General features: G+C 36.5%; 1 protein-coding gene across 1 annotated transcript in view; it reads right to left on the minus strand.

The window, feature by feature from the left end:
- The window catches only part of LOC132110975 (CUB and sushi domain-containing protein 1-like), a 648,917-nt gene that overhangs the window by 379,555 nt on the left and 245,009 nt on the right, over positions 1–24,353 (minus strand). The window contains exon 3 of the mRNA XM_059518126.1: positions 6,909–7,021. Within this exon, the coding sequence (XP_059374109.1) occupies positions 6,909–7,021 (113 nt within the window). The remainder of the gene's footprint in view (positions 1–6,908; positions 7,022–24,353) is intronic.

Genomic DNA, 24,353 nt, shown 5'->3' on the forward strand with positions numbered 1-24,353 from the left:
AGCAATTAATACTGTTATATTCACCTACAGTTTGGTTATTTATGAATGACAACTGCATTCTGTAAGCATGCAAACTGTAAATTTTCAATACTCCCTAACTGCATTTTCAGCGAACCCCTGCTGTGTGAATGGAATTGGGCTGGGCAACCACTTACATCTAGCATGTGTATTGGTGTTTTATGCATCCAATCAGTCTTCCACCGTAGCTGCTTCCATCAGTTTTGTAGTTTGTGACTAAATTGCTCCGTGCTCCACTCATTAAAGTTTTTGTCAATTAATAGAGATCTAATGAATTAACTAGCACTTCAATTGTACTCTTATTGCGTAAAATGTGGTAACTTTTTAAGTTTCATGGATGCCGCCATCTTTGATATTTGATAGTCATTTTTGCTATTGTTGCAGGTGATAATCTAGCCTGGTAGATCTAGCCAAATTCGCTTTGCTTCATAGAGTTTGGAAGGGCATAATTGACAAGCGTTTTCTTTCTTGTGGGGTGGGGTGGGGTGGGGGGGGGGGGCGCTTGTCTGAAGTTTAAAATCATTGGTTACCTATAAGCCAATCACATAACGCTTGGTTATGACGTGTGTTATTCGCCGGCTCAGCCGCCTCGGTCTTCCACTGTAAACACAGGAATGCTGCGAAAACAAAACCATAGAGCGAAATAACGGAGTGAGCATGGCAGTTCAAAATCACAATTATCGCCTTGCCGGACTTTGGCCTCCCCAGTTTCTCGCTAACTATCGGTAACAGTTGATAAATGTAACTGTTCCCAAAACCTGTCGGGACTCGGGAGTAGGGCCACAACTTCACCTCCATTCAAAATTTGAAACAAACACTCTTCTTGTTCGGGCTTCAGTTGGCAAATGTGGAATATTCTCCACAACAGAGCGAATAGCATCCCGTGTCTCTGTGGCCGTTTTCGATTTCCCTAACCTAAACTACAATCCTAAATTCGTCACTTAGCGTCTATGTCACGGCTCTCAGCCTGCCCTCTGTTTGTTGATTGGCCAGCTGTTTTGGAGCTGGAGGAAAACTGGGAGATAGTTTGCTATCTCATACTGAGTACAGAAGCGAACTGAAATTGAGCGGAAGTACGAAGTCTGACGTAGTCAGGCTAGTGATAATCAGGAATAGAACACAAACTAGACACCTGTTGTAAACTATGTGAACAGGACTTTTTGAGTAAATGCCTTTGTAAACCCAAAACTGACATTGTGAATGTAACCTTTGTAAAAATTAAAAAAAAAATGTACAAAATGTAATTTTGTATCACTGGCATCTTTTCTGATATCGCTGCATAGCAGTCTCATTTATCAATTTATTGATTAGTATTTTTGTTAAGTCAAAACACAAATATATCCTTAAACCAAGATGAATTTATTTATCAAAACAACAATTGATTTAAGAAGATATATCTTGATTATACATAAACCTTCAGACAAACCTTATGCCCCCATATGACTTTGTCATCATTTCCTGTTTTCTGCCTGTTTCCTGTTTCCTCTTTCTTGCCAAACTGTGACACTGGACAAACCTTTTAACTCTAACCTTAACTGCAGTGTGGTGCTGTTGATGAAATAAGTAAATATTTTCATCCTGATTTCTGACAGTAATAAGGGAGTGAATTGTGCTGAGGGGTACAACATTCATTCAGTATACTTCTGTGGCACTTAACACTGCAGGCAAATAGATTACAATTAGTTGGGTGTAATGGCCCATAAGCCCCACTCTAAAGGCTGATGGGAAACCTGCAGGATATATACAGATGGTATGATCTGAACAACAATGTGTGGGGGTGTCGATAAAATAGTGCTGCACACTTTAAAATTGAAATGCTCACTCACAAAGTTGAGGGTCTGCAAGACACTATTGATTTCTGAGTATTTATTTATGTAATCCATTAGATTGTGGGCTTGAATGTCACTTTCCTCCAACTGTTGCAAACTTGCTGACTGAGTTAAATCACCTGCTGACAAACTAACAAACTAAACTATGCAGTTGATAGTAATTCATTGTGCAATCAGTTGCTAGGGTGGATGGTTCAAAAGTACAAAAGAGCAAAAATTTACAGTAAAAACATTTTTTAATAATATTCTTTAATACTTTTTTAATATTTCGCACTAAATTGGATGGATGACAAATAAAAACATTATATAATATGTATATACTTATATTAAAATTAAGCAATAATCAGCTAGAGGTGTTTTGACCAAGCATAAAAACAGCAATGCAAGCAGCAATATGATAAAAGAAACCAATGTTCAGTAAATTGATTTATTAATTACAAGAATTGTAATAAACAACTCTATGTGACGCATTTCATCTCTAGTCACTGCTGTGGTAATGTTAAGAATCCATATACAGTATGTCTGCTGCCTTAACAAGCGTTTTCAATGCTTATTGAAAGTGGGCATCAAAAACAAGGTTTCAGAAAAAAGCATATAACCCATGGGGGACACATTTGGCCACCAGATGAAACACCCATACAAAATATCATGATGGATTGGATGATAATTGGGTTAGAGATGCAATCAAAATGCATTAGAAGGAAAGACCGCACATCCACTGAAACGTATACATAATGATGACTTTGCTGGACTTCAGCTAATACACATAAAACCAAAGCAATGAGAAAAAAAATAATAATAAAAAAAAAAAATATATATATATATATAATAAAAATATATATTTTTTTCGTTGTCATATTTGATACATCAGGCTTTTATGGCTCCTAAAGTAAGATGTAGGAGAGGTTCATGACTGAGGGGGGAAACATACCTCATTTGTATTCAGAGACCCGAACGTAGCAAAATATGCAATTTGATGCATAAAATGCAAATAAATATCAAATTAGTCATATTTTATAAATAGAATAATAATAATAATAATAATATTAATAATAATAATATTAATAATAATAATTCTTATGATGAAAGGCATGTAGTAAGTTATGTACAGGTTTTTCAGCAAAGATTTGATCATGTTGATTATTTAGAGGCCTTAGAAAATATGTGTATTATATATAATAATTTTGGCTTTATAGGTTTAACAGTGCAGCCAATCAAAGGGCCAGGGGAGTGTATTTGTTAGTGTTGGCGAGAGTTTGTGAGACATAATTGTGGAAAAAAAAATTGTGGAGCAGAGAACAATACCTCTCACTGGGAGAAAGATTTCTGTCGCACAGCACGTACAAAGCACACATCATCAACACATCTGCATTCCACAGCAGTGTCTTGGTGATGACCATATGGTCAAAAAAGATTGTGCTGACACCAAAAAAAAATTGATGATGGCAAATTCATTGTGTAGCCTTCCAGAACTGCTTGTAGTTATCACCTAAAGAGGCTTCAGGCAAGTACGACATGAATGATGAATGCCGTAGTTCATGTTCAAGATTAAAAGAGGTTAAAAGAGAAATAAAGCATAGAAATACGTCTCCTTATAGACAGGTCAACCAGAATAGTAATAAAACTAATCATTCATAAGCATAGGGTCTTGATGTGAAAGCTCTATATCAGAAAATATACAGTACATGCTCACATTTCTTGTTAAAATAACACAAATTGCTGTAGGTTTCAAAGACAAAAAATAATTGCATCCACATGAGTCTGGGGTGCCTTTTTGGGGTGCCTTCCCAAAGGTAATCTAAAACGCTCATTGAGAGTTTGCAGTGTGTGTAAATCTAGTCTCCCTGAGCCTTAAAATCAATCTAAAGGGGACTAGCAAACAAAATTAAACACTGCAAAAATTATGATTCTTGCACAATGTAATCTCAGCCCAGATGGAGCACACACACAGACCAGTCTGTTCAATGACTGTCTCATGCATATTGCACACAAAACTTGAAAGTGCTAGCAGGAACTTGACAGTTCCAATAGGATTGGTTGGCTATACACAGGTTGTAGGAGTCTGTGCGCATCACTCTGCCTGGAAACAAAATTCTGCTGATATAATTAGGGCTGCGTGATATATCGAAATTATAGAAATAACGCAAATGTGCATATCGCAATACGTATAAATGGGTGATTTCATAGCATACTTAAAAAATGTGTAGCATATGGCAAGCGGATGTTAGTTTGGATATGTATGCGTGTGCTCTGCCACAAGACAATCAACAAGTGTGATGCTTTCATAGCAAGCTAATCAGATAATATGAGCCAAGCTGGAGGCACACGCAATTATGGCTAGTGATGCTGAAATTAAGCATTGTGAAGCTTCAGTTAAAGTGCTTGTGAAGCGGGCATAAATACTAACTGAACATGCACATACTACACATGTAAATATGTATTCATATTATGATTTATTCTTAGTTATCAAAGTAATGTATGACACTTGAAACCTGCGCAATGGGTTTCACAATACTCAGCAGTCACGAGGTAATTTAAAGGAATCAAGCTCTGGGCTGCATCCAAAAGCCTAGGCAGCTAACTTGCTGCCTCGCTGCCTTATCTGGCAATGACTTTGCAGGCAGCTTTTTTGCACGGAGGCACCTCATGATACTTATTTCGGACAGGCTTCTGTGGCAGCGTAATTATTTAATGATCAGCAACAAAAGAGTTTGTGATAACAAAAAAAAATGTAAGTACTATAATACTGATTTCTCGCTAGAAATAACATCAATAGTTCAAAAAGTTAGTCTGAAATATAAATTTACACAAAAACTGACCACCAAATTTTAGAGATTTTGGACGCAGCCCTGGTATCGCTTCACTGTGAGATGTTTGTTTTAGTCTTTTTTTTTTTTTAGTTTTTTTTTATACAAGCTTCGAAGACTCATTGCCGAATGTCACATCACTATATATGAAAGTATTTTGATTTTAAAGGAAATGACCATATGCAGACTGAAGTTCCATGTAAAATGTGTAAATCCTCAGTATGAAATCGCGAAGCAGGGAATTGTAGCTCTGTAGCTTCGTGGTGGTGTTTTGTTTTGTTTTTTCTGCTGAAATCTTACTATACGTTGTTTAAAATGCTAAAATATGTGACCCTGGACTGGACCACAAAACCAGTCACATGGGTAATTTTTTTTGAAAGTGACATTTATTCATCATCTGAAAGCTGAATAAATAAGCTGTCCATTGATGCATGGTTTGTTAGCATAGGACAATATTTGATGCAACTATTTAAAAATCTGGAATCTGAGAGTGTACAAAAATCTAAATATTGAGAAATATCACCTTTAAAAATGTCCAAATGAAGTTCTTAGCAATGCATATTACTAATAGAAAAAAATATTTTGATAAATTTACTGTAGCAAATGTAGAAAATATCTTCATGGAACATATTTACTTAATATCCTAATTAATGATCTTTGGCATAAAAGAAAAAAATAAATTATTATTATACAAATATCCATGCAACTTATGACTGGTTTTGTGGTCCATGGTCATATTTAACTTACTTCTATGGAAGCCTGTTTCCGCCACTGAATAAAAAAATTATATATATATATATATATATATATAAAGCGCATAATAGCAAGATAAAAACTTGCAAGTTTGTATATCTCTCGCAATTCTGTAAACGGTTCAATCAATGCTTGGTTATGGCACCTCTGGGTTCTTCAGGCTGAATAGAGCTGTTTTACATTAGCGCTTCATTCGTTTCTTCATTCATATTTCCATCACAAATTTAGGATTTTATATGCAAATGATGATTTACAGTATTGTAGCAATAGACACATAACGTTAAAAACATTTTAACGTCTTAAAGCACAGCCATTTTTTTGTTGTTTAATGAAATGACTTATAGCCTACGTCACCCAATGGTATACATGCATTACTTGGTACAAAATGCAAATGCAGTGTTTTTATGGCAAAACTTGTTTTTAAAGGTTCCTATTTTATAGTAGAAAGAAAGAAAGAAAGAAAGAAAGAAAGAAAGAAAGAAAGAAAGAAAGAAAGAAAGAAAGAAAGAGAAAGAAATAATGTGTCCACGTGACATCAGGTATTAAAAATCAAATTATTTATTAATTCAGTAAAGTATATAGATCTATTTTACAGTGATTCTTGGTTGTTTTTAACCTGTTAGCCAGCACAAAGACGCCATCGTCCTGAATGCCTTTCAACTTGCACGTGCCAGTGTTTATGAATAGATTAAATTAAACGGGACAAATTTAATCTTGACAATCTATGTATCATCATAAAGATCTAAGCCTCAAGCATCGACGACAGATCGCTGTTTTTCAATGGGAAGCTTATAAAGACTGTATTTGCTACATTTGTGTAAGCAGTACACATAAAAACATGAGCAATGAAAACGCTGTACATACCAGATCCGTCGTAATAATGGAGCCACAAAACCAGTCATTTAATTTGTGCATAAATAGCATACATCTTAAAGTATAAATAAAAATACATAGCAGAGAGGCGATATGAACATTTATTGTTTATTAATATTTATTGCACACATTAATGATATAATAAGATATTATATTATTATACAAAATAGCTAAATCTCAATCAGTGGATCATTTTTATCAGCATATTGCACAGCTCTAAAACTGCTCAATGTAAGGTATTATATGTGACTTCCTGTAGCCTATATCTGTTTTGAAACAATATGTATTGTGAACTACAGATACAGGACTATATCGTGGTCACGAATTAAGAATTTGTTCTGCAGACTTTGCTCTGTTCTGGATAATATTATCGCATGTTAAATGTTGCATTAATTAGCATGCTATCGCATGATGCACTCATACGACAGACAAAATCTGGCTATGCACATATGTGTGCAATTCTGTTGGCAAAAATGCAGATGGCTAGACCAGAACTAAACAAATGCACCTGGGCAAAAATCAAACAGAAACATTAAAATCACTGATACTTATAAATACAGAATAAGCAATGACGTTTAACATACAAGAATCACTGTAGATTTGCATGGTAAAAACCAATGTTTCTTACCTTCATAGATTGCTTTAAATCCTTGGGCACTGACTGCAAAGTCTGTAGTAAACCACAGTGCCAAAATCGACCCCGTACTTACGATGGGTGATGGCAACATGAAGCCAGACAACCTGGAATGAAATTTATAAATGCAATGTAAGTGTTTGTCAATATAGTATTAGAACTTGATGCACCATATACATTATTTCACATTATTATTATTATTTTTTATTTATATATAATAATAATAATAATAATAATAATAATAAAAGAAGAAAAGAGAAACAGCTAATTGTTTAAATCATTCCTGCACTTTTCTAAAGTATCACTGTCCTTTGTCATGTTTTTAATGAGCAGGACCAAATCGTCTTCGTCACCCTCAAGGGAGCATGAGCACACTTCACTACCCTATGACTCCACAGTACTGCCTCATTTTTGACACCACCCTAGTGAATTAGATGAAAATTACAAGCTCAAGATAAAAAAAGGTCCTCCATAACAATGGCAAGCCTCTGTAGCTCTCAAGTGAAGGATAAGACAAGTTCTTTGATGAAAGCCAGGAGAAAAAAAATGGTCTCATTTCTTCAGGTCTCAGCTAAGTAGCAGCGGTTATCTGACTCTAACACATCAGCTAAAGTTCATGAAATTCTCCAGAGATGATTCATGTTATCTCAGACCAGATAAAACCAGAATATAGCACAGACCCCATAATTCTTGTTAAAGCAACCAACCAATCTCTAACTAGATGTCATTTGCAAATATTGAGATTATCATAATTCAATGGAAAATTTTATTGCTCAAAGTATTTCATTGATCTTCTATAGCTGAAACTAATTTCAGATGTTAAATTTAAGTTAACCAGATGTTTCTTGTAAAATTAAAAATAGACAGTCCCTCTTTTTGTCCTCAGTGTGAAAAGATGGATCTCAAAATCATACAGTCACTGCTGGAAAGGGTTCAAATATGCAAAAGATTTTGCAGGACCTTGAGGATTTTTCTGAAGAAAGTGTTCAGTTTAACTGTTCAGAACAAACAAGTGACTAATGAACAACCATCACAAAAAAGGATACCATCCAGGTATCCACACACAGTATTACGAACAAATGGTTCATAAACTAAACTACTAAACAATTTAAAAGATTTTCACTCCTAAACACTGAGAAAAATATAACAAAACTGATTTGGTTAAAGGGAATATACACTTTTTCACCCACTGAATGTCTGAAAGCTCTAAGGGTAAATTAACAAAGGAACTGAAATAGCAAAGTAAGGTGTTTGTATGTGATGACAGCATTATTAAACTGTATATATTGAACAGTGACTTGTATTCTTTTATTCCAGCCACATTAATCCAAACTAAAATGTCTGAGTGCTTGCTGGCATGTACAGCAGCTAGATAATGGCTGTTTGGCCGAAGTGCCTACCTGCAATTTCTCTGCCAATGTAATATGATTATCCAAGCATGACTTTACAAGAATTGTGTTTTCTGTGAGGGTTCACAGGTCAAGTCAAGCTTATGGACTGCTATTATCGCCATCCTCCACAATGAGTTGTCCACTTGGAATTATAGAACATTTTTTATCATAGCTTTTCTTCTTCAAAGACTGGTCTGTGGAAGGGTGTCATGTTTTTTTTCTGAAGAAGACTGTGTGGCTGAGCATCTAGAGTAGTGTTGTTGTTTTTTTTTTTTTTTTTTATTAAAGCCCATATCAAAAGCGATCACAGTCATTTAATCACAGTCTGTACAGACAGGTTCTAGAAGAGCCAGCCAAGAATGCATCAGCTCAGAAAGAAAAAGTATATTGGCTTCAAATATTTCAAATATTACTTAACCAAGGCCTGTGTTGATCCTCAAAATCATTAACAAGGAATCTCTTATTAGTGACCACCTTCCTGGCCTGCTTACTCTAGAGTACTTTTAGTGTTGTTGTTTTTTTATTATTATTAATGATGGCCATTTTCATTAAAGAAGCTGACAAAGACCTTCAAATTTATCAAACCCTAACAATCCAAAGTAAGGGGTATGGTACAGTAGCAAGAATTAAAACCAATTATAAACCAACTGCCATTGACCTGTTCTGTCAAATAAAGTTGCAAGTTGTCTTCCAACTTTTAGACATTTTTACCAGTTAAATTAGCTGGTGATAAGCATTTCTATGCTGGTCTACCAGCTGGACTAGCAACAACCCAGTACTAAAGAACATAACCCAGCTCTGACAAGATAGAAATTCAAGTTGGTCTAAAGTGATTTAGAGAGTCTGACGTCATACACTTTAGAATGAAAATCTGCTCCTGAATTACTTCATGAACTTCTGCAACCCCCTAGGCTAGAGTGATCTTAACTTTAGTAGTGTTGTATTGCACAGAAGAAAAAGTTGTACAGTCATGAACCCACCTTGAAATGACCCACTGTGGTTTGTTCTGCTCTTTTGAAATAAGAGATGCATAATTGCACTAGTGAATATCATTTGAAAGATTGTGTGCCCTGACCTTCACAGACTGCTATCATCCATGTAGAGAATGTGGGGGAAAGATATCACTGTGATACAATAATACCATTGGGGATTCTGAAGGGCAAAGCTATGCTTTTGAACAGACAATCAGTCAGAGAAACAAAAAAAATGCATTTTACAGCAATGTGTTGACTTAAACAGTATATCATTCAAGAGTATTATATTTTTGAAGTCAGATATTTTCATTTTATCTTTTAAACAGAAATAATTTTATATTTTCAACAGAAAAGGAATTTGATAGATAAGGCCATAATGTATTTGTGCATATGAAAAAACAACACGTGAAAATAGAAAAAAACACCTGCAGATTGAGAAAACATCTTCATAAATTTCATCATAAAATTTGACAAATGCTCACAACACAACCAAATAAGGAAACACGCTGCAAAAACAGAAACGTTCTGCAAATGCTCAGAACACAAACCAAATAAAGAAACACACTGCAAAAACATGCCGCAAAAACAAATACGCAGTGCAAATGCTCGAAACACAACCAAATAAAAAAATGCAGTGCAAAAACAGAAATGCGCTGCAAATAAAAAAATAAATGCTCACGACACAACCAAATAAATAAACGCACTGCAAATACTCGCAACACAAACAAATAAAGAAACATGCCGCAAAAACAAATACATGCCGCAAAAACAGAGACGCGCTGCAAATGCCCACAACACAACCAAATAAAGAAGTGCAATGCAAAAACAGAAACTCGTTGCAAAAGCAGAAACACACTGCAAATACTCACAACACAAACAAATAAAGAAACGCACTGCAAATGCTCAAACCACAACCAAATGAGGAAATGCGCTACAAATACTCACAACACAAACAAATTAAGAAACATGCTGCAAAAACTGAAATGCGCTGCAAATGCTCGCATCACAACAAAATAAATAAATCACTGCAAAAACAGAAACGCACTGCAAAGAGCCACAGACCACATCGAAAATGTTTAAGGGAACCGTAAATTGTTGTACATGGCTACATATTTATCAATTTTTGCTCTGAAAGGTGAGAATTTTGTTTATTTTAACTGATCATATGATTCCTTTTTCTCTTCCTTATTTATATATATATATATATATATATATATATATACATACATTTTTTTTATTTTTATTTTTATTTTTTTTTGGGGGGGGGGGGGGGTATTAGCCTAAATAATTTGACAAAATACACCTAACTTTGAAAGCATGTAAGCTGGCTAACTTACTTTACAACTTCCCTTACAAATATTAAACAGATTGTTTTACAATTAACATTAATTTGTTAATTAATAAATACATTTATTATGTAAAAAATAAATAAAAACAAGAAATGGTTACTATAGTTAAACCATGGTAACCACAAATTAGCCTTGGATTTACTACAGTAACAATAGTTTAACGATGATATTTGTAAAACTGTGGTGATACAAATGGTAATCTTTTTTTATTATTATTTTAAGTAATTTTGTCATTGTTGGGGTCCTCCTATTGTGGTCTGTACTTGTGTTTCTGTATTTGGTTTTGTTTTGAGTATTTGCATTGCTTTCTTTATTTGGTTGTGTTGTGAGCATTTGCGGTGCATTTCTGTTTTTGCAGGGTGTTTGTGTATTTTATTGTGTTGCGAGTATTTGCAGCACATTTGCTGTCAAACTGATGAAGATGTTTTCTTAATTTTTGGGTGCTTTTTCTATTTGCATATGTCTTCTAATGTTGCAATGTGCTGAGCTCTTTCAGCCACTGTACTATAAATATTAGTATTTTTTTTGGTCCTATTTATTTTTCTTTTTTTTCTTTTTCACTACCTCCATATTACATTTGTCATAACCTCTAGGGGTAACTTCGAGTCATGTAAGAGCTAATGGGCTTTTTTTCCAAGAGGATGACTCATTCCCTAAACTTAACTATCCCCAAAGTCTATACAGAGTGAATCATGAATTGGTCACCAGTTAAAACATTTGTCATCCTGTATAAGGGTGAGCACACCAATGGTGACCACCACCAGTGTAGTCACAATATACTGATATATCCATCACATGGCTCTGCAAGCCCCTGCTCTCCTTGACTTCCAGTACAAGTGCATAAATCTGGAAGCATCAACTCCCTGGTCTGCTATGGAATAGAATTCCTGACATCTGCTATGGAATAGAACTCCTGACATTCCTCTCAACATATTTCCATGTTTTCTTCTCCTGATTAGTCTGACAAGCGAAGAAATATTCAAGGATACTCAAATTGTGTAGCCTGAGAGACACTTTTGTAAAATTGTTGTGGTGATAGCCAGAAGGTGTGTAAGCTCAGAGGGTGTGTAACCTCAATTGCAACTGTTGGTTTTCTTTTGAATTATTCTTCCCTAACAGAAGTCTATGACAGCCCTATCAACTGTACCATAGGATAATTATTAAATTTAGTACACTGCCTGCAGCACTGAATAGCAATCTGACCAAATATGAGGTCTCTAGGACCAACTTCATAGCATGACCACCATTAAAGGGTCATTTTGCCCGAGAATGAAAATGTGTCCATCTTCTACTCACCCTCGAAGTATCCTAGGTGTATGTGACTTTCCTCTTTCAGAATAATCCAATCAAAGTTATATTAAAAATTGGGTGTTTGTTGTCAGCTGTTCAGAAGAAATGACTGAAAGTGCGCCCCCTGTAGCGATTCCATGTTTTTTTGGTAAGATAAATATCCAGATTTCAAATGTTATAAACACTTTTCTCACTTCTGCTGACTGTTGGGAACAAACGTGCAGGCGGAAGATTGAAGACATATGCATCACTGAATAAAATTATATTTTAAACTATATTAGTTATGTATTATATATGTATAAATAACCTCTGACACGGAAAAGAGTGAAAACTGCTCACATGACTGCTAAGTTACCGAACATCTGAATGAACCAAATGCACATTGACGGATCTTCCTCCGGCTGTTCTGCAAAATGTAAACAAATGTATATTTCTGTAAGCGTAAGTATGTGGAAATATCGGTATAAATTGTATCTAGGCAAAGGCGTTCATCCTGGAACAGAGCTGACGTGGGTTTGGAGGGTATTATTTTCATACTCTGTGACAGCCTATTTAATGTAAAAAATTATAAATTGTATTTAATGTATAAGTTACATGTAAAAAAAACTGGTTATAGTGCTATCATGTACTGTAATCGAATATAGCCTATCCATAACTGTGGAACCGAAGACAGCATACACAGTGTTCATCTTCATCGCTAGCAAACAATAGCCTTTGCAGATTTGATTTCAATTGACTGTAGATCCAAAGCCACGCCTTCCACGCTCTTGGTGTTCTTAAACTTTCTGTTATCTGAGAAACGCTTCAGAGTCAGACGACTCAGCACATGCATCAGGGAACTGAACGAGTCATTCAAACTGATTCGCTACCCAATTCACTGTTTTGTCAACTGGTCTGATCAACCTATTGAATAGAATTGACTCAAGTAACAAGAGGAGCGTCGGAGAGGAAGTTTGATGAAAGGGTTACTGATTGTTTGGGGTAAAATGGGGTTTAAATTATTCCATATTTGTGTTTTTGTTTTTATAAGGAAATACTTTTATAAGTAAATGCAACATTCAAAATTTGAATACCCCATTAATATGAATATGCCATAAAAAGTTTAAAGAAATGGTTTAAGGAAATGTTGCATACCCTGTTTACACTGTAAGCAACTCAGATTGACGTGACAAAGCTACAACACTGACATTATCATGAACAAACCTGTTGACACCAAGAGGGTCTGGCTGCAGACTTGCACTTGCATTCTCAGACTTGCACTCTCAGACACTTGCACTTCCGCTAGTGACATCACTTCTTTATTTTTTTATTTTATTGAATTTTTTGTACTTTTTGTTTGAATTTCCCAACATTTTATAACAGTAGCCAGGTGGCGAAGACAAGAAAAAATTATCTAAATTACAATGTCAGTTGCAATCGCTACTTGCACTCAATGCTACCTGCGACACTTGCAATCGACACAAATCTTGCGTGTTGCCAATGGAGACAAGATGTTGTGGTGGTGAATAAACGCAACGAGCAAAGTTTCGCGTTAAGCATTTTTCCATATAGAATAAACTGTCTATAACTCGTTTATATCACTGTCTTTGCTACATTATGTATTTTATTTATAATGATTTTCTATAGGAGGAAAACGTTTAATGTACAATTTAACGCACTGCGTTCTGTACTCGTCTGCTTGTCTGTACGGAGTTGATCCTTTTAAAATCACTTAATGCATTTCATAATGCACGTTCATATTTGCTGGTCTGTATATACGTTGAGTCAACAACAAGACATATAGGCTAGGCCTACTGAATTGTCTTTATCATCTTAGTCTGTTATTAGGCCACTTTAAGCGTTCGCATTGTGTTCATAGTCATCTGCTTGCCTTGTAGTACATTAAATAATAACTATATATCGAATTTGGTCTTTTAATTGAACTTAACGTATCCTAATACATTATGCCATATTAAGTGTTTGTTTTTTTCCCCACTTATGCAAAAAATGTGCAATATCCTTATATTTATTTGTTACCCCTCCATCCTAGTACATCCCTGCATCTTACTCAATCCTATTCCATTATCATTTATAGCACAATTGTTTATACACTTATTTATTTGCCTAAATTTTTTTTTTTTGTCTGTGTGTTGTTGTCTCTGTGTACTGGAAGCTTATGTCACTATAACAAATTCCTAGTATGCGCAAGCATACTTGGCAATAAAGCTCTTTCTGATTTTGATTCTGATTTTTCTACAGGAGGAAAACGCTTAACGAAAGATTTTGTGCATTGCGTTCATATTCTGCTGTTCTGTGGCCACAGATTTGCCGGTCTTGTCTTTTTCTTGCAGGACCCTGTACATTATAGTAGTAGGCCTACTAATTTTGTTTTAATCATTTAATCACCAGCACAGCGTCTTGGCAACATGCACGATTTGTGTTGATTGCAAGTGACGTCACAAGTAGTGGAGAGTGCAAGTAGCGATTGCAAGTGACATTGTAATTTTTTTTTTTTTTTTTTGTCTTCACCACCTGGCTACTGTTGTAAAATGTTCAGAGATTCAAACAAAAAGTTATCAATAAATAGAACAAAATAAAAAAAATAAAGACTGCAAGTGATGTCCCTAGCGGAAGCACAAGTGTCTGAGAGTGCAAGTCTGAGAATGCAAGTCTGAGAGTGCAAGTGCAAGTCTGCAGCCAGACCCTTCTCGTTGACACTGCATTTAATCGACTCATCCACATGACATCTCTGTTTATTATAAGGGGAACATCACTGGCAGTGTAGCAACTACAACCAAATTCTTAAACTCCAGATAGTGGTTACTGTGGTGGGCAGGAGTATGAGCACAAAAAATAAAAATAAAATAAAAAATAAAATAAATTATGTTAGCTCCAACTAAAAAAAAAAAACACTTAAGTTAAAGTCTGTCAACCAGGTAGAGTGCAGACAGTGATTATATACAGCAGCAACTGCTGGACAACTGTAATTTGTTATTTTGTTTCTTTTGATGTTCCAGTCAAAGGAAAATATGTGTCCAACTAAAAACCAGCTCTATACTTTTATTATTATTGAGGACCATAAAATTCAAACATCCTATAACTAGTACAATCTCTCCAAACTACTCAATAACAATACAATTTCCCCTTTCTGAAATAAATAAATAAATAAATAAATTAATTAATTAATTTATATATATATATATATATATATATATAATTTTTTTTTTTTTTTTTTTTTTTTTTTTTAAGGAATTCAAATGAAACAAAAATTTAAATAAAACCATGCTTGTATAATTCCATGGTTACATAAAGTATCTAGGGTTTTACAAAACAAACTGTTATAAAAACAAAGAAACAAAAAAAACATTTCTGTGTGGTTTGTTATGAAAGATAAATCACAGTAAAGGAGGCAACAAGATTTTGTTATTTGATTATGCATACCACATACAGCCCGAAGCCATTTGTTTTGAGAATAATGGCTGGCTGATGAAGTTATTGGCTGGCTAGCCGGCTCAGCCAAAACATAAATGGCTCCTGCAGCCGCCAAATTTTTCATAGCTGCAAATTGCTGAAGCTGCCACTTCGTGTCTACAGATGTCTATGTTATACTGATTAACTAGATCTCAATCTTTCCAAGCAATGCATGGCTTACACTTTATTTCTACAAAATGCAATACAATATAATAAAGAAAACACCAGATTTTACTTTCACAACATATGCAAATATTTATTTTGTAGTCTGTATGCTACTAAACATTTTCAAATAGCCTACAATTGATGGTAAAAAATTACAGATGGTTTTATGGATATCTACTTTTGTTTCCTGTAAATCAGAATATACTGTGTCAATAGCCTTAAAAAAAATGATTTTCGCCGTGTTTTTTTGGAATAAAATGTTATATATCAGGCTAGGAATAATATATTTACAAATCCCTCTGTAAATGTCTTCATAATATAACTAGGTACTACTGAAGTGGAGATTTCGGACTTGGAGTATGAGAGAAAGGTCATTTTGAGAAAACGGGCTTCAAAGATTTATCATCAGACAATGAGATCGCGCATTCAGTCTTTTTACTTTCACGATTGGTTGCTGATAAAAAGGAAATGACCATATTTGGATCCAACAGGACTGTACAGAAGAGAGAGAGCTAAACGGTGCATGTGATGAGAGGGTGACGGCAGAGATCGCGGAGAAGTATGTTGATTAAGAACGCAAACTTTTGTTGAATTTATGAGAAATCTACAGACGCAAACAGACGAAGTGTAGTAAAATAAAGACCTAAATGTGTATTTCGGACTTTTTTTCACCACAAGTCTGAAAGAAGATATGTTATTGAAGACAAATATCCAAAAATCTCAAAATTGACCAGGAAAAAAACGATGTTTTTGCCTGCCGTGTCTCGCCTTAATATAAACACACACTGTTATCAGTATTATTTTGGACAAAGTTTTGCACATTTCACTTCAATGTACACTAGCATGCGTCGTGAATTAGCAATGTGGAAACGGTCGTTTGTTACTGCAGTAATATCACGTTCAGTGCTATAAATCTCTCCGTTCCAGAATATTTGGTTCATAACATCAATCTTTGATTCAGGTGTTTGTGCAACCGTGCCCTGAAGATTTAACAAAAGTCTGGCTAGGCCTAAGTAAAAAAAAAAAGTACGTAGGAATTAGGAAAGTAAGTGAGAAGTGAGATCAAAATTACCTTGCTTGTTTCTTTCCGCCATTTCACCTCAGTGCGAGAAAAAAAATGCATCGCTTCTTCTGCACGGAAAACGAGCAATTTTAATTGGTCGTCAATTCACTGTGAGTCTGTGTATCGTAGCAACGAGCACAAGACGGTGCTGTTATGAAACCAGTGGGAAAATAGATCTCGTGTATTGTTTATATATTTCGTGTGTGTGTATGTCTCTATGTGATAGAATTATTATATGATGCAAATAATTCTAGCCGGTTCAGCCAAACTTTATCAGATGGCGGCTCAATTTGGCTTAGGAAATTATTGGCTGGCGGCGGCTGAAATTCTAAATGGCGCAAATGGCGGCGCCTGGCGGCGGCTTCGGGGTCTAATACCACATTCAGAAGGAACCAGAGACACATGTGACCACATCACATTTGCAGTGTGAATGCTAGTGAAGGATCATCAAACATTGTTATTTCTTTTCACACAAATCATGATTATTAGATTATCTGCTTATGACCTCAAAAAACCTTTACCAAACATATTTATTTGTAAACTAATGCATTGTGTTGTTTGCATTATAAAACAGACTTCACATATTGGGGCTGTGGACAGGTGAGATCAGAAGACACCGTCCTTCAGGCTTTACCCAGCATTTCTTTCAGTTACACACTTTCTATATTATCTTTTTCTGATTATTTTTTTCTGTTCATATCTTGTGTCATGTCACTAAATATATGAAGTGAAGTTCATGAATTATATGAAGTATATGATTTGTGCTCTGCATTTAACCCATCTAAAGTGCACACACACAGCAGTGAACACACACAAACACATGCTCAAGGGCACCTCAGTCATGGTATTGCTGGCCCAAGACTCGAACCGACATCCTTAATGGTTAGGAGTCAAACTCTTAGGCCATGAATTCCTCAAAGTAAACTGAACCCAGGCCGCAGTGATGAGAGCGCCGAATCCTAACCATTAGACCACCAGGGATAGTATAGTATACTTTAGTATAGGGACTAATTCTCACTATTAAAGGGTTAGTTCACCCAATAATCAAAATTATGTCATTAATAACTCACCCTCATGTCGTTCCAAACCTGTCAGACCTCCGTTCATCTTTGGAACACAGTTTAAGATATTTTAGATTTAGTCAGAGAGCTCTCAGTCCCTCCATTGAAACTGTGTGCACGGTATACTGTCCATATACAGAAAGATAAGAAAAACATCATCAAAGTAGTCCATGTGACATCAGAGGGTCAGTTAGAATTTTTTGAAGCATCGCAAATACATTTTGGTCCAAAAATAGCAAGATATATGACTTTATTCAGCATTGTCTTCTCTTTCGAGTCTGTTGTGAGATTTCAAAACACTGCAGTTTAGTGATATCCGGTTCGCGAACGAATTACTCGATGTAACCGGATCTTCTTGAACCAGTTCACCAAATCGAACTGAATCGCAGACTGACACACAAGAGGGTCTGAACCGAACTGTTTTTGTTTTTTTTGGTGATTGATTCTGAACTGTTTCTGTGCTAATGTTATGAGCCCAGGTAAACCGAAGGCTAGAATCAAGGGCAATCATCGTAAATGACATCATTACGTCGAGTGCAGAAGAAACGGTGAACCGTTTTCTTCAACCGATTTATTGAATCGAACTGTCCGAAAGAACTACTGGTGATCCAAAAACCGATGCAACTGGTTCTTGACTCGAGAACGAGTCAATCTTTCGTTCAATATCTGGTCATGTCTCACGGGTTTGGAAAGATATGAGGGTGAGTTATTAATGACATAATTTAGATTATTGGGAGAACTAACCCTTTAACTAGTTGCTTATTACAGTAGCATACCTTTTATTAACATATTGGTTGTTTATTAGTATTTGTAAAACATGTATTTTACATCAGCATATTCTACATCCCTAATCCTACCCAATACTTAAACTTAATAACTACCTTACTCACTATTAATAAGCAGCTAATTATAAGTTTGAAGCAAAAGTCGTAGTAAATGGTTTGTTAAAAGCAAAGACTGGACCTTAAAATGCTTTCGCAGGTCTGTCAGGGTCCACTCCCTGCACTCTCCCAATCTCCCCGCTTCTCCACAGGAACAGGACGATGCTTGGGGGGAGGGGTGTGACACGTGTCCCGAACTCTCATCAGCGTCGCCCTGGAAACCGGGCTGAGCGGCCACACTTGCTCCCCATCAAGCTCTGGCTTTATAAACCCAGCAAAGGAACACAGAGGTGAGAGATGTCTCCACAAGACTCGGCTAACCTCCATCTTCTATTGTTTCCGCAGAGAGCAGTGTGTGACCGCCAGCACCAACGGACAGGGAGAGCACGGACCCACACAGCACAGCGCACTACAAGAAGAGGAAGCCGAGCACTAAACCGCCTCATGGGGTGTCGCTGTTGGACAGTGTTTTCTCTACTTCCTGTTGGCCTTCTGTAGCAAATCGTAGCTCCGTGTAGCTGTTTTTATTTTATTTTTTCTCTAGAATCTTTATCTTACTATCACTCTCTGTTTTTTAAAGTGGTAAAATATAACTTAATTCACACCATATTTCTGATATTATCGATCAATCTTATCAGATTAACTTTGATCGTTCACTTTTATTTTATATCCGTGAGTGCAGTACACCTGCAAAGCGTTAGCACTCGTTAGCTTGTCATTAGCGTTTTCATTCGAACCTATCGCTGTTTTCTTTTCTCCTCTCGCTCCAGTTTTTCACAAGTTCATCAAACAACCGCAGTAAGAATTTTCATCAAGCACGGTGAGTAATGGCTCCTCCTGTCATTGTTACTTGCACCTCTTGCCACATGTACAGTTTATCTATCTCTGTCACTGATGAGGGATTCACATGTGATAAATGCAGGGAAATAGTTAGGCTGACAGAGAAGATTTCAGAATTAGAGACACGCATCCAAACTTTAATTGAGGACAGTAAGAATGTTAGGGCTGTAGATACGGCTTTGGATGTGTCTAGCTCAGGGATTCCTGTACATTGTTCGGTTCCGGAAACAGAGCCCCTGCAGCAGGGCAACTGGGTGACGGTGAGGCAGCGTAGTCGTGGGTCAAAACACCGCTCTTCTGTTCCGATCAAAACATTAAACAGGTTCTCCCCACTCAGTGATGCACCCACTGAGAAACCTGATGAAAGTGCTCTAGTTATTGGTGATTCTATTCTACGGAACGTGAATATAGAGACACCAGACACCATAGTCAAATGTTTACCGGGAGCCAGAGCACCTGACATCTTGGCAAATTTAAAAGTGCTGGCTAATGCTAAACGTAAATACAGTAAGATTGTTATTCATGCCGGCGCTAATGATGTTCGACTTCGCCAGTCGGAGATCACTAAAAAAAACATTAAAGAGGTGTGTGAACTTGCAAGCACGATGTCAGACACTGTAATATCCTCTGGTCCCCTCCCTGCTTACCGTGGTGATGAGATGCACAGCAGATTGTCATCACTCAATGGCTGGATGTCTAAGTGGTGCCCACAGAATAACATAGGTTTCATAGACAATTGGACGAGCTTTTGGGGCAGACCTGACCTGTTTAAAAGAGATGGTCTTCATCCCTCCTGGGGTGGCGCCACTCTTCTCTCTAGAAGTATGGCAAATAGTCTTAGTGTTTATACTTGACTAACTGGGGCCCAGGTCAGGAAGCAGACAGACTGGCTAAACCGACCGTCTGCTAGCTGCCTCCCGTCACAGAGGTCAGTTAAATCTCAGCACATAGAGACTTTTTCAGCTAGATATCACACTATAGAGACTGTGTCTGTTCCCCGAACTAGAAAATACAAAAAACGTCCAAACCAAGTTAAGATTAACAATTTAATTGAGGTTCAACAAATAAAAAACAGAAGCAATATGGATAAACAAATGATAAAGCTTGGCTTATTTAATATCAGATCCCTTTCTACGAAAACACTTTTTGTAAATAATATGATCACTGATCATAATATAAATGTACTCTGTTTGACAGAAACCTGGCTAAAACCTGATGATTACATTATTTTAAATGAGTCAACCCCCCAAGATTACTGTTATAAACATGAGCAGCGTCTAAAAGGCAAAGGTGGAGGTGTTGCTTCAATTTATAACAACGTTTTCAGGATTTCTCAGAGGGCAGGCTTCAAGTATAACTCGTTTGAAGTAATGGTGCTTCATATAACATTATCCAGAGAAACAAATGTTAATGATAAATCCCCTGTTATGTTTGTACTGGCTACTGTATACAGGCCACCAGGGCACCATACAGACTTTAATAAAGAGTTTGGTGATTTTACATCCGAGTTAGTTCTGGCTGCAAATAAAATTTTAATAGTTGGTGATTTTAATATCCATGTTGATAATGAAAACGATGCATTGGGATCAGCATTTATAGACATTCTGAACTCTATTGGTGTTAGACAACACGTTTCAGGACCTACTCATTGTCGAAATTATACTCTAGATTTAATACTGTCACATGGAATTGATGTTGATGGTGTTGAAATTATTCAGCCAAGTGATGATATCTCAGATCATTATTTAGTTCTGTGCAAAATTCATGTAGCCAAAATTGTAAATTCTACTTCTTGTTACAAGTATGGAAGAACCATCACTTCTAACACAAAAGACTGCTTTTTAAGTTATCTTCCTGATGTAACCAAATTCCTTAGCATATCCAAAACCTCAGAACAACTTGATGATGTAACAGAAACTATGGACTCTCTCTTTTCTAGCACTTTAAATAAAGTTGCTCCTTTACACTTAAGGAAGGTTAAGGAAAACAGTTTGACACCATGGTATAATGAGCATACTCGCACCCTAAAGAGAGCAGGCTGAAAAATGGAGCGCAGCTGGAGGAAAACAAAACTAGAGATATTGCGTATTGCTTGGCGGGAAAGTAACATATCCTACAGAAAAGCATTAAAAACTGCTAGATCTGATTACTTTTCTTCTCTTTTAGAAGAAAACAAACACAACCCCAGGTATTTATTCAATACAGTGGCTAAATTAACGAAAAATAAAGCCTCAACAAGTGTTGACATTTCCCAACACCACAGCAGTAATGACTTTATGAACTACTTTACTTCTAAAATCGATAATATTAGAGATAAAATTGCAACCATTCAGCCGTCAGTTACAGTATCACATCAGACAGTGCACTATAGACCCCCTGAGGAACAGTTCCACTCATTCTCTACTGTAGGAGAGGAAGAATTGTATAAACTTGTTAAATCATCTAAACCAACAACATGTATGTTAGACCCTATACCATCTAAGCTCCTAAAAGAGGTGCTTCCAGAAGTCATAGATCCTCTTTTGACTATTATTAATTCCTCATTGTCATTAGGATATGTCCCCAAAACCTTCAAACTGGCTGTTATTAAGCCTCTCATCAAAAAACCACAACTTGACCCCAAAGAACTAGTTAATTATAGACCAATCTCGAATCTCCCTTTTCTGTCCAAGATACTAGAAAAGACCCTATCATAGTACTGAGACTGCTCTCCTTAGAGTTACAAATGATCTGCTCTTATCATCTGATCGTGGGTGTATCTCTCTATTAGTTTTATTGGATCTTAGTGCTGCGTTTGACACAATTGACCACGGCATTCTTTTGCATAGACTTGAACACTTTGTTGGCATCAGTGGAAGTGCATTAGCATGGTTTAAATCGTACTTATATGACCGCCATCAGTTCGTAGCAGTGAATGAAAATGTATCCTATCGATCACAAGTGCAGTATGGAGTACCTCAAGGCTCAGTACTAGGGCCGCTACTCTTCACGCTTTATATGTTACCCTTGGGAGATATCATCAGGAAACATGGTGTTAGCTTTCACTGTTATGCTGATGATACTCAGCTATATATTTCTTCGCAGCCCGGTGAAACACACCAATTTGAAAAAACTAATGGATTGCATAGTCGATATAAAAAACTGGATGACGAGTAATTTATTACTGCTAAATTCTGAAAAAACAGAGGTGTTAATTATAGGACCTAAAAACTCTGCTTGTAATAACCTAGAACACTGTCTAAGACTTGATGGTTGCTCTGTCAATTCTTCGTCATCAGTTAGGAACCTAGGTGTGCTATTTGATCGCAATCTTTCCTTAGAAAGCCACGTTTCTAGCATTTGTAAAACTGCATTTTTCCATCTCAAAAATATATCTAAATTACGGCCTATGCTCTCAATGTCAAAAGCAGAAATGTTAATCCATGCATTTATGACCTCAAGGTTAGATTATTGTAATGCTTTATTGGGTGGTTGTTCTGCACGCTTAGTAAACAAACTACAGCTAGTCCAAAATGCAGCAGCAAGAGTTCTTACTAGAACCAGGAAGTATGACCATATTAGCCCGGTCCTGTCAACACTGCACTGGCTCCCTATCAAGCATCGTATAGATTTTAAAATATTGCTTATTACTTATGAAGCCCTGAATGGTTTAGCACCTCAGTATTTGAATGAGCTCCTTTTACATCAAATCCTCCACGTCCGCTACGTTCTCAAAACTCAGGCAATTTGATAATACCTAGAATATCAAAATCAACTGCGGGCGGCAGATCCTTTTCCTATTTGGCGCCCAAACTCTGGAATAACCTACCTAACATTGTTCGGGAGGCAGACACACTCTTGCAGTTTAAATCTAGATTAAAGACCCATCTCTTTAACCTGGCATACACATAACATACTAATATGCTTTTATTATCCAAATCCATTAAAGGATTTTTAGGCTGCATTAATTAGGTAAACCGGAACCGGAAACACTTCCCATAACACCCTATGTACTTGCTACATCATTAGAAAAATGGCATCTACGCTAATATTTGTCTGTTTCTCTCTTGTTCCGAGGTCACCGTGGCCACCAGATCCAGTATGTGTCCAGATCAGAGGGTGACTGCAGTCACCCGGATCCAGTACGTATCCAGACCAGATGGTGGATCAGCACCTAGAAAGGACCTCTACATCCCTGAAAGACAGCAGAGACCAGGACAACTAGAGCCCCAGATACAGATCCCCTGTAAAGACCTTGTCTCAGAGGAGCACCAGGACAAGACCACAGGAAACAGATGATTCTTCTGCACAATCTGACTTTGCTGCAGCCTGGAATTGAACTACTGGTTTCGTCTGGTCAGAGGAGAACTGGCCCCCCAACTGAGCCTGGTTTCTCCCAAGGTTTTTTTCTCCATTCTGTCACCAATCGAGTTTCGGTTCCTTGCCGCTGTCGCCTCTGGCTTGCTTAGTTGGGGACACTTCATCTACAGCGATATCGTTGACCTGATTGCAAATAAATGCACAGACACTATTTAACTGAACAGAGATGACATCACTGAATCCATGATGAACTGCCTTTAACTATCATTTTTGCATTATTGACACTGTTTTCCTAATGAATGTTGTTCAGTTGCTTTGACGCAATGTATTTTGTTTAAAGCGCTATATAAATAAAGGTGACTTTGACTTTTGACTTTGACTTTTCCACACCAACTCACTAATAAAATCCACCCTTCGGGGAACTTCCCTGCATCATTGTGTCATGTACTTCTTTACCACGTTACACTATCTAAAAAGTATGAAATACACACACACACAAACCATTTTAATGGCACTGTATAATTTTAAGTTTTATTTAATATAAATGTATGTTAATTCCTTAAAATTACTGGCCTTTAACTTGGCAAACTACTGTACATTTTTTTTAATTAGCTCCACAAACACTCTTTTTATTCATAATTTTACATAATTATCATGAGTACTTGCTACTGAGGAT

The sequence above is a fragment of the Carassius carassius genome, chromosome 30, assembly GCF_963082965.1.
Source record: "Carassius carassius chromosome 30, fCarCar2.1, whole genome shotgun sequence".
Classification (NCBI taxonomy): Eukaryota; Metazoa; Chordata; class Actinopteri; order Cypriniformes; family Cyprinidae; genus Carassius; species Carassius carassius.